The sequence below is a fragment of the Leucopleurus acutus genome (assembly GCF_964270905.1).
Source record: "Leucopleurus acutus genome assembly, chromosome: X".
Classification (NCBI taxonomy): Eukaryota; Metazoa; Chordata; class Mammalia; order Artiodactyla; family Delphinidae; genus Leucopleurus; species Leucopleurus acutus.
In genome coordinates this window covers 14,021,698-14,033,160 of record NC_139148.1, presented here as the reverse complement: position 1 = coordinate 14,033,160, position 11,463 = coordinate 14,021,698, and the positions used below count along the sequence as shown (strand labels likewise).

Here is an 11,463-nt window from a genome sequence, read left to right as displayed (position 1 = left end):
AAACAGGATAAAATACTGGAACATTAATTGCTGGGCAGATCTAAATTTACCTCCCTTTGCTTTCTTAGGAGAGGAAGACTAGAGCATAAGTTTTCCAATCAGGAAATGCTGGTATGACAAACAGTTCACGGTTACTTGCTTCTTGGTTTTTGCTGGTGATTAAGGTTTTCAAGGGTTGAGATTATCATTGGTCATAATTCTAGTTATTGTAACCAAGTTTCTTTATGGATTACATTGTAGTCAGATGTTTAACCGTGCCTTTTAAAGTCTTCTGTCATTTATAGGAAGTTACTGTTGTACTCTGATGCTTTTGCAAAAGAGTTTCATCTTCAAGATGATCCATAGGAAGGCCCTTTTGACAAGTACAGGTCTCTGATCAATTTTAGATCATACTATACTGAACTGGGAGAGATATTCCAAAATCCTAATGGAAAACTTGAGGCTTCATAAAAAGTTAATGGATCGGTTACTGAGTGAACTGGTGAATATGGTTATCATTTTTATGGTTTTTGTCTGGAATATTACTGGTTTTGATCTGTGTTTTCCAGATATAGGGAAGTCCTTCCCCTCAAGTTAGTTTTGGGTAGAATGGAAACATTTTTCTCTTCTCTCTGCCTGGTCTCTCCAGACACTGGAGACTCTTGGGTTCTGAGCAGCCTTATCAGGTGAATGGGAAAGACTGTCTCCTGGCATGTGCAGGAATCACGATGTTTTAGGGATTCTCTAGAAGAGAGAAATCCACTGAGGTGCAGGCTAATGGCAGGCCTTTGGCGTGGCTTTCCTGGCTTTGAGAGGCCTTTTGGGAATTCAGTCTGAGACTACTTCTGAATTCCACCACCGCCAGTTAGGAGGACCCTATGTGGTCAATTGACCAGACTTAATTCTGTAAACAAATTTAGTCTTGATCTGGCTGCGTTTCATGGAGATGAGGGTAATTTTAGAGAGGAAAATTTGTTTCAGTGGATGTTAAATTCTAGTTCTGCTAATTGTCTGCATTAATGAAAGTTATTGTGTTAGCCATACTTTTGCCTTGATATTCAGGATGGAGAGAGAATTCTCTAGTGAAGTTGTCACAGAGTATAACTACTCACGACATGTATCACTGCTTGCTCTAAGTCTTCAAGCAAGTAAAATCAAATCTGAGGCTCTGACATTAATGGTTGCGGTTATTAAACTTTATTATATTTTAAAATCTAAAAACTGTAAAACATAGTATTTATACAAACACCTGAGGACTGTTCAAGTGGCACAGCATCTTCACACTGACAGTTTGAAAGGACAAGTTTAAATTAGAATCTTGTCTTATAAGACAAAAGAAATAACACGGACGAAAAAGCCCTTTAAATCATATACGCCCAGGAAATAGTTGCATTTGCTTATAAAGTACACTTGGTTTTCTAAAAAGAAAGCGTACAATCTTACCCCTGGTGAACATCTTACTGGCATTTATAACAAATGGCTGATACAATTAGCACCATTTCTCATAGCTTGTAACATTACACTAAATATTATACAGTATAATGATGTAATAAATAAAACAGCAATGAACATGTTCCATGTGAAAGTTCTGATTTTTAAAATTAAAATGACAAATCAGAACTGATGTACCTTCCAAAGTTTAGTAGGATAAATGGCCCAGAAAGGAAATTAACTAGAAACATTGCACAAGACAGAACTTCCCTGTATGGAAACCCTGAAGTGTGAGCTGAGAGGTACCAGTGATGTCAAACGATGTGCTTATGTTTCACAGAATAAAAAAAACTCACTACATGTAGAGTTGATCTTCACCTCTGTGGAAGTGTAAAGTGCCATTTTAAATTAAAAAAGAAAAGATTTACTTGTGTGTATACTTCAGATACAGAACAAAATATAAATATGAAACAGTACCCATATGAGGAATAAACAGATAATAAAACACGTGTTTAAAAAACTTGGACATAGGCATCTTCGTGGAGAGCTGTGAACAATGAATGCCTAGTTAAATGTTGACGCTTAGACAAAATAAGGAAGTTTAAAAATAAAACATATTAATTGAAAAGAGTATAGTCAGACTCCATCCAACCCACCCTTGTAGTGTAATATCTCTTGCATAAAATGACTAGCTACCTTATAATTTTTTTCATTAGAGAACCCGTCAATCCCTCCCTGACTACTTTCCCCTTTGGGATTTGGCTGTTTTGGTTTTACATATAAACATTAACCAAAATCAAAGGTGTTTCTCTGTTTCCTGCATGAAGTGTAACTAACTATCTGTAAACTATGCAAGGAAAGTAATGAAAAGACACAAAGAACAAAGCACCAGTTTGACTCTGCTAGTGCTAACATGTTAAATGGCTTCTAAAGGAGTAGCCTGGACTGTCCCAGGGTTCTGTGATTTTGGATACACCGTGTTTTAGAGGAACCTTCTACACAACAAAAACTAAGGGCAGAGAGAAAAGGTGGCATTGGTCTCCCTAGAATTAAGTCCAATCTAATCTACACACTTTTTAAATTGTTGAGGTATCTTTCTGTCTTTAAGCATTTCAATGTAGTGGCGCAGCTTCAGAGCTGTCCCCAGCTTAAGCCCCATGTACTTCATCATCATGTCATTCTTGAGCAGTAGCAGAGCTTTCCCATCAATGTCCTACAGAGAGAAGGAAATTAAAATAATTAATAAAGCTTTCATACTTTATCAGAATGGTTCTTCCTTTCTATGTAAGAACATGTAACACCAATTAGAGGGCAGCTCAGTCCAGATGTATATTCTCTGAATATGCAACTGCTTGATGGAAACTATTAAAAATCTAATTTGTACAGTGAAGCATCACTTAATCATCTGTAAATTTGCTTCAAATTTTAAGAAAAAGGAAATTTAACCTAATATCTTAAAAACGTCCTAAGCATCAAACTACCTAATTTTAAATATCGTGTGTTGAACAAAATACTGCATAGCTGTGACAAAAAGTAAAAACTGTGAATGGTAAAAATGAATTTCAGATGGTCATTAACTTTCCTAGAAGGGCTGGGAACATGAGTATGTCAGCTATAAGTGTGCTATACAGTGCTGTCTTAACACTGAAAGCTGATCAGTTGTCGGAAGCTAATTAGATGCTAAAAACTAATTACTGATTTTCTTACCATATTGAAAAGGGTACATCAGATATGTGGGCACTAATTTTATTCATTAGGAAACCCTATAAAACACATTACTTGATAGTCACAAGGTATCCTCCAAATGTAAAAAAGAATTAATTGACCAAATGATGCTGCTGAAGCATATTATTTGGTTTGCACAAGTTCTGGTTTAAAAATGAAACTGTACTGAACCATATGTCACTGGCTGAAGGGACCTGAAATCCCTCACAGTACTGCCTTTGTCAGGTACCATCTATACATTTTCTACTAAGTAAAACTAGAAATTAAAGAAATTAGAATTTAAAATTTAGCCCATGATGTTACTTTGTAAATGGCATAAGGGTATCAGCATTCCAAATCATCAATAACCATATAAGGTCAACAGAACCGAGCCAAATGGAATCAGTTGCTGGATTCATCGGGCATCGTAACAAGGAGGACACCCTGTCACAGCTGTGGTCACCCCTCCCACTCACGGTCCTGGGGCCGAGCAGGGAGCAGGTGGGGAGGAGGATCCTTGTAGCTGTTGTTAGAAAGGAGAGTGTGGCCATGCCGAATCATCTTCTCTTGAGAACTTGAAGACTTGTAGTATTTTAGGTACCCGGGTACCCATTTAAAGCACAGATCCAGCCTCCACCCTTTAAGGCTCTAACTTTGGGCAAAGTAAACTTTCTCGCATATGGAATAATCAGTTGATAGGGTTCCCCCACCATCCACACTAATCAGTATCCAACTGAAGGGCCTGCACAGAGGTCATTCAAAGTCATTACGGCAGGAAAACCGGATCAAAAGATACATTACATGTTGCATGAAGAGGTCGACGAGGGCACTTGATAACTGAGGATCTACGTATTTCAGAAACAGGATCACTTCATCCACAGACCAGGTTGAAGGGTCATCAGGGAGGCTCTGTTTGAGGACACCCGGGGCACTTCCAACTGGTGAACTTGGACCTTCAATGGGGGGGGAAAAAGACAAATCATACTTGACCTGATCATTATCCTGAAAGAAGAGATGTTAGGTAGGGAAGAAGTGTCTCATTCCTGGAACCTTGTGTGAAGTACCCCGGCATGGACCCAGGACTCCAAGGTAAAATCCAGGGAAAGCCTAGACAAAGATGACCTGAGGATGGCTACTCAAGAATGTCCCACCTGACCTCCCCCAAACGACAAAAGCAGCTTCGGAAGACACCTTAAAGCTTCAAAGATCATAAAACAGACTGAGCAATCTGAGGCCTCTTGGGCCACAGGCAAAATACAGCAAAAGATCTGTTACCCTGGGTTAAATTAGGTTCATCTAAGATAACCTATTGCTCTCTTACTTTGAGAGAAATTCTTTGAAATACTTAATCTCTGTCCTCTTGGTCTCTCCAGATGAGGTTTATTTTACTAGCTAATTGCAATGGAAATCCCCAGAATTTAGTTTTATAATTGCTTAAATTATTCACTTTAATCAGTGAATTTCAATAACCCCCATTATCTTTGAGAACCAAATCAGTTCTTTACTGAATCTCTTCCATGGCTTTACAATTAACGTCTCTCAAGGCTTAAAGGTGTATCTGAATTTTGAAAACAACAAGACTTCTGCTCAGCTAGGTCAGAAGTAACTTTAACATTACACTGAATACCTCTTTCAAGTTTCACTGCATGGTAATAGATATTTTGGTTGAAGGTTTATGTTTAAAAAAGAAATAACGTGAGGCATGAAACAATTTAGGTGCTCATACCTCAAAACGTTTTAGGTGTGCCGTTCACTACGTGGTACTGAAACTTCTTTGTGTCCAGACAGGTACTCATTTACTCAGCCAGAGTGCTCGACTCCCTAGAGTCAGCGTGTGGTAACGGAAGCGGCTTTTGTAATTCGCCGGACCGTCAACACAAATTTGACCTTAGTTCCTGTGAATTAGCCTAAAGTGTACCTTTTCTCTCCTGTCATCTGGGCTCTGGCCATTTTAGGAGCATTTTAATTATTTACACAGGGAAAGGGTAAAGAAAAACAGAAGATAAAAAACTCACAATGGGATCATTATGAGTATTAGTGGAGAAGAGGCCTGTCCGTTGACTGGCACAGTGCAGGCACATCACAGACACTCAAGAAGTCTTAGTCATCGTTCAGAGTGCTGCCCCAAGCTAGCCCTCAAGATGGGAAACAAACAGCTTCCACAAGCTTGCATCAAGGGTGTTGAGGAATATAGGGTAAATAATGCGACTTGTAACATGTGTCAGTTCACACTCACCGAAGCTGGTCGGGACATAGAGAGGTGAGCCAGCACGGCTGAATCTACTGTTTTCCAGTAAAGCTGGGTAGGTCATCATGTCAGGGCTATGTGCTGGACTGCGTTCACTCTGGGTCAGCACGGTTGCAGGCTCGACCGCAGTGGACTGGGTGTCTAAGAAAAGACTGCGGGTGTTGTGGGCCTCTGGACTGGAGGAGCCCTGCGTGGGGTCCTGGGGCGAGTAGTACTCCTCGTAGGAACGCCTGCGGTAGGTGGAGGGGACCGTCGGGCTCAGGCTAAGGGATCGCTCCAGATCCAGAGGCACCGGGGACCCAAAAGGTGCTTCTAGAGGGTTGCTCTGGGAATCCTTTTCCGGCCTTTGTACTGGAATAGTGGGGCTATAACTTTTAGGGTAAGGCGATGGAGAGAGACACCGCTTCTTCCTCATTTTCTGGTATCTGATCTTTTTAGAAAGCAGGTAATTATAATCTTTAAATGCATATCCGAGTGGCTTCTGAAATGACACAAACCCAGCATAAACCAACTGTGAGTGAGTGAAAGAAAAAAATAGTAAATACATCCATAATTACTTTCCATGGAAGATTGCTTTATATTATTAAAGATAAATGCTCTATTTTGATTACATGATTTCCTCTTCAACCCTACATTTTAATTGCACTTTATGTATTACGGTTACAAACATAAAAATACCCACTGTCGTACATTTCTCAAACCTAAGCTTCAGCATTTTTCCGGCAGAGGTTTAGTCTCCCATCTGCTGCTACAGCAAGTATAGATCAGCCTTGCTTATCTCACAGTTATTAGTTCTCTCTCACTTCTGACTGGCATCTTTAGAAACCAGAGGTTTATTATAGTTTTGAAAATATTTTTATAACACTTACACGACTTTGCAACCATGACTTCACACGAAAATGCTTGATTTTTCTAACCTTTGCGTGCACGACATCAAGCTTCTTATCCAGTTTTTGAATAGCATCATAGATGACCTGTTATAATACAGACTATTAGTAGTTTCTACTTCAAAAGGAAAGGAACATAAAAAATACCATTAAGCCAAAGTCAAAGTCTGAAAGTTTTCAAGCCGTCGGAAGTCTCTTGTTTCCCACTTGATGCCTGGCTGTTGGGGACCCAGAGCCGAGCTGGCTGAGATAAGGCGCGCCAACCTCCCACTCAACTACTCCATGTCACACAGGCATTTTACGAAGCTTGAATACTGGGAAGTAAATGTACCACAATTCCTATAAGCCATCACATTTATGATGGAGTCATTTTACATCAAGGAAGGTGCTACTTTAGGAAAGAAAGTTTCAAATCTGCTAAAAGGCCAAAGAGCCTCTTTCCATATAATGATGGTATAACCTAATAGGCAGTGAGGGGTCCACTCTGGAAAGAACAGTGAGCCAAATACAACAGATGTGACCTTTGGTTCAGAGTACTTTAAAGTCATGCAATTAACAATTAACCTTACAAAACCTTTGAGTACGCGACCCCTGTATGCCAATCAAGTATGTGACTGATAAAACCGGAGAATTCTTGAAATACACAGAAATTTCATTCGGGCAAAAATACACTTAAAGGGCCAGAACCACTAATTACATCATGCATTCAAAGAAACATTTATTGAAGGCCTACCACCTGTGAGAACTACTTCGCTAGATGCTGGGAATGTGGACATTAAAAAGAAAAAAAAAGAAAAAGGAAGAAAAAAACAGCTCCTACCCTAAGGAACTCCCATTTTAGCTGGAGAGAGACAAGTAAAGAGACATGGTCAACAGAGAAAGTGATCGGCCGCCTGGAGCAGTGGATTTCAGTGTGCTCCGTGGACCAGCAGCATCAACACCATCTAGGAGCTTGTTGGAAATGAAAAATCTCCCACCTCAGATCTACTGAATTGGGAACTCTGAGATCGAGGGCAGTGATCTGTGTTTTCACAAGCCCTCTAGGTGATTCTGATGCACGATGAAGCATGAGACCCACTGGCTCTCAGCCCTGAATAACTAGCACAGGCTCTAGGGGAACACAGTTGGGCTCAAGTTACTTAACTTCTCTGTTGTTCAGTTTCCTTATAAATAGAATCGGGATGAAATCCTCTCTCAGTTCTGTTGAGGACAAAACAACGTGCTACAGTATTAATACCAACATAATAATAATAGTACATGATGACTGGTCTGATAGTGCTCAATCATCTATTAGTAGTATTATTGCCACGATACAGATAAGAACAAGAGGCTAAGCGTGCACAGAAGAGCAAGACCTCATCCAGCCTGACAGTCGTGGCAGGATTTTCGAAGAAGGAGGTATCTGCGTTGAGAATGAAAAGATGAGAAGGTGTTCACTAGGTAGAGATGTACAGAGGAGCATACAGGGCAGAAGGAACAGTATATTCTAAAATACCCAACAAATTAGGAGTATGGGATTAACTGATATAAACTACTATACATAAAACAGATAAACAAGGATTTACGGTAGGGCACAGGGAATTATACCCCAAATCTTATAATAACCTATAATGGAATATAATCAGCAAAAACCCCGAATTACTATGCTCTACACCCGGAACTAACACAATATTACAAATCAGCTATACTTCAATAAAAAATATTAAAACAGAAATTAAAAACACCCAAACAGAAAACAGGAAGTCAAATGTTTAGAAAGTGAACATAAATGACGATCGAAGAGCTGGGTTATGATGGGAAGGAGAGAGAGAGGATGACAGCTATAGAGGGATGGGAGGCAAAAAGAAGTGGTTTTTTTAAACCTGTGGGAGAATGACTACGCTGAGAGTGATGGAGACAGAGGCTGAAGACACAAGAGACACAGGGATGAAGGGAGGTGTCTGAGCACAGGGAAAGAGGGTCAGATGCAGAAACCAGCAGAGGTGTTAGCCTTACAGAGGAAACACTTTTCCCACTCCAGTGGTCAGGAAGGAGGTCGTCAGAGATGGATCCAGGCAAGTGTGAGGGCTGTGGGGAGAGGAATCAGGACTTGGAGGGGATTTCTGCTCCACACCCTCCATTTTCTCCACGAAATAAGAGAACAGGATCGGGGTTGTCTGAGGATCACCAGTCCCCAGTGGAGGTCCTCCCCTCTGCTTCCCAGCCTGGACAGGGCTGGGGTTTTACTAAAGGGGGTGCTGGGCGAGGATTAAAAAAGAACAGATGGAAGTGCTGCACCGTGTGGTCTAGACTGGTAAGGGAAGGCGCCGAAGAAAGGAGGGAGCTAGCACATTAGGAGAAATGGAGCGCATCCCTTAGCTGTGACTTTGGAACCTGGGCACGTCTTAGCGGAGATACTCTATCCCAACACATCTTGCACAATCGCTCCGAAGGCCCTGGCAGAGCAGTGTCAACCCAGTTCATCGTGGATGCTGATGTAAAGCAAGCAGGGGAGAGCACTGCTCAAAAATCAGAACTCCCTACTACGTCGTCCCTGCATTCCCACTCTCTGTACATCCTTCCCCGGAAGACAAGACACGTTCCCTTTAAGTATTCCACTGCTGTTCTCTATAATGATAAAGACTCCCATAAACATTTTTTACTTTTCAAAGTATGTTCATTGTATTCAAGAAACTTTTTTATATGTTAAGAAACATGTGTTTGTTTATAAATGTTCATTGCTTCTAGGGTATGCCGCTCACAAAATCCTTGATAATTACATACTTCTATCAGTCTCCACCAACACGTCAATTTTTACAAAATCCCCTCAAAACTATGGAAGATAAACTCTTTAAAAAATGGTGGGCTGCCATTTTGTTTCAATTGAGATATCTTGACATGCATTTAGGCACATACTATGTTTTATCCAAATCAGCCAATTTCCTTTAAAGATTTTGTAGGGGAAATTAATTCAGTATTGAGCAATTTAGATGAAGGAGACATAACTATTATACATTTCATCAGTTAAGGGCTTTTACAAAAGGCTATGAAACCTCCATATTGCTATTTCAAAACTTTCACCTGAAGATGCTATTCTAACTAGAAATTGTTTAAAAAAATCATCACAATGAGAGCGATAATCAGAAGCAATTTGATACAGCAAAATTTCAATTGTCCACCTCTTTATATGATATAAAGAGAATTTAAGCTTAATATCTTAGAAAACTACATTTGAGAGATAGAACTTTTTGTACCTGGCAGTGAGTAAGGACATTCAGAATTGTTTTTTGTTGCTCTTCGTTGCAGGATGTGTTAGACACGACACTTCCCTGCTGATATTTTAAAAATTGAGTAGTTAATACTTCACTTCTATGAAAGTCAAACTGAACAGTAAGTGGGGAAAAAACACTATTTATTTAACTTGCTTTTATTTTTCACCAGCTTTTCAAAGAGTTTCAGAAATATTAATCTAAAGCAGAGACAAAATAAAAAAACTCATGTTATTATGAGAATGAAGATGATCACTGCTAATTAAGAAAGGGATTAAGCAAAGAATTTATTATATCAGAAGGACGGAGGTTTAGAATTTTGCACTGAAAAAAATGAGTAAAAACTGCTCTGAATTTTCTACAAGGAAAAGAGGGAAGTGAAATGGTTAATTGCTCATTGTCTAATGAAAGGAATCAGACAAATTCAGGAGAGACTAATATTTTCTTGAGTGTGAGTTTACAGGAAGTCTATGAAGAATTTTTTCTTTGAAGTGGTTAAGTGTTAATATATTTGGCAAATGGCAATTAACATTACTTACATTATTGAAATATGCAGTATTTGGTTCATATGCATAAAGAACAGTGTTATCATCATCATAAGTAGAGATTCGTGTTCTTATCTAAGGAAAATTTATTAATAAATTAAAAGGAAAGATGATAGAACTTAAAAACTGAGGACTTCAATTTCACTTTCGAGAAGCTCCAAAAGCCAATTTGTGATATCAGGGGACCTTTGTAAATACTATGACTATAGGAAAAGATGTCCTTGCAAAACTGGTTTCTCATTAACTTAACCACACTTAAGACATCGTTTTCCTCTTGTGTACCTCAGGGTAGAAAGACGATTCTTCTAGTAATTTGGCAGCAGAACTGCTGTAAAAGCAAGTATTTCTAACTACAAAGAATCCTGTTCATGGCTTTTGATTTTTAAATAGACCAACAGTACCACTCTGTGGACAAAATAGGAAACACTTAAGCACCTATCTTTTTTTTTTTTTTTTTTTCCCCCCCTGTACTTGGAGGCTTGTGGGATCTTAGTTCCTCCACCAGGGATAGAATGTTGGAGTCCGAAGCACTGAACCACCAGGGAATTCCCCACACCTATGTTTCTTGATAAATTAATCTCTCAATCACCTAAAACATTTTGGGGGGAATAAGACAGTGCATAAATAAGTAAATAGACAGTAAACAGCCATTACATTTCACTTAATAACTCTTTATTCTAAGAATGGATTATGAACCATAGGAATAATTTTAAACCTACATAGAAGTATGTATGTCTGTTTCAAAAGACCAAATAATGTGGAATTGGGCTATATATTAATACTTACAAAAATATACCATGTTACCTTTGTATAGGTATGCTTTGTATAGGTATGCTTTGCAAAGTGCTTTCACATAATTATGTGAAAAGAGTCAGAAAAAAAAAGGACTCTTGGTAGGTAGTTAAAATTTAAAAACTTGCACACAAATGTTCATAGCAGCTTTATACATCAGTGTCCAAAACTCATGAACTGTATATTTACAACCTCTGCATTTCACTGTACAAATTCAATTCAATTTAGAAAAAAATAGAACACAATGAAAAGAACAAAGACAGATTTTCAATTTGAAATACAAACCACATCGACTTCACTGGAGCAGCTAGACATCTTTTTTGTGCAACCAGAGCAACTCCGCTTTCTCTGAGTTGGGCCTAATTATTTTTAAACTTGCTGGAGGGTTATTTGCGAAACTCCTTGGTCAGGTAGGACTGGTAAATCTTCAATTCCTGAAAAGCAAGGCATAAAAAAGTTACTTCACCCACTTACTGCCTTAATAAACTTAACATGGATATGTTCTCAGAATACCAACTCAAGTTGAACTGGAGTCCTGGCTGAAGTTTAGAGAGCGACAAAATGAGAATTCTTCCATTAGTGATTTAGAATAAACCTTTAAAAAGTGAAGGGTTTTATTGCCCACGCGT

General features: G+C 39.0%; 1 protein-coding gene across 1 annotated transcript; it reads right to left on the bottom strand.

The window, feature by feature from the left end:
- Nucleotides 1–2,271: 2,271 nt before the first annotated feature.
- On the bottom strand, nucleotides 2,272–11,183 carry SCML1 (Scm polycomb group protein like 1). Its single transcript, XM_082864316.1, has 5 exons — nucleotides 11,120–11,183; nucleotides 6,232–6,336; nucleotides 5,351–5,843; nucleotides 3,916–4,067; nucleotides 2,272–2,623 (listed from the first exon to the last, which is right to left on the bottom strand). Exons 1-5 carry the CDS (start codon nucleotides 11,147–11,149, stop codon nucleotides 2,471–2,473), a joined length of 933 nt encoding a protein of 310 aa, XP_082720442.1. The 5' UTR covers nucleotides 11,150–11,183; the 3' UTR covers nucleotides 2,272–2,470.
- Between the last annotated feature and the right edge of the window lie 280 nt (nucleotides 11,184–11,463).

Bases quoted from the DNA above. Each gene is read 5' to 3' on its own strand.
- SCML1 (XM_082864316.1), bottom strand. From the start codon at position 11,149: ATGTCTAGCTGCTCCAGTGAAGTCGATGTG. The intron at 4,068-5,350 runs GTGAGTGTGAAC...CCCCCATTGAAG, and splicing joins CTATGTCCCGACCAGCTTCG to GTCCAAGTTCACCAGTTGGA. The intron at 2,624-3,915 runs GTAATGTATCTT...TTCTCTCTGTAG, and splicing joins TCGACCTCTTCATGCAACAT to GACATTGATGGGAAAGCTCT.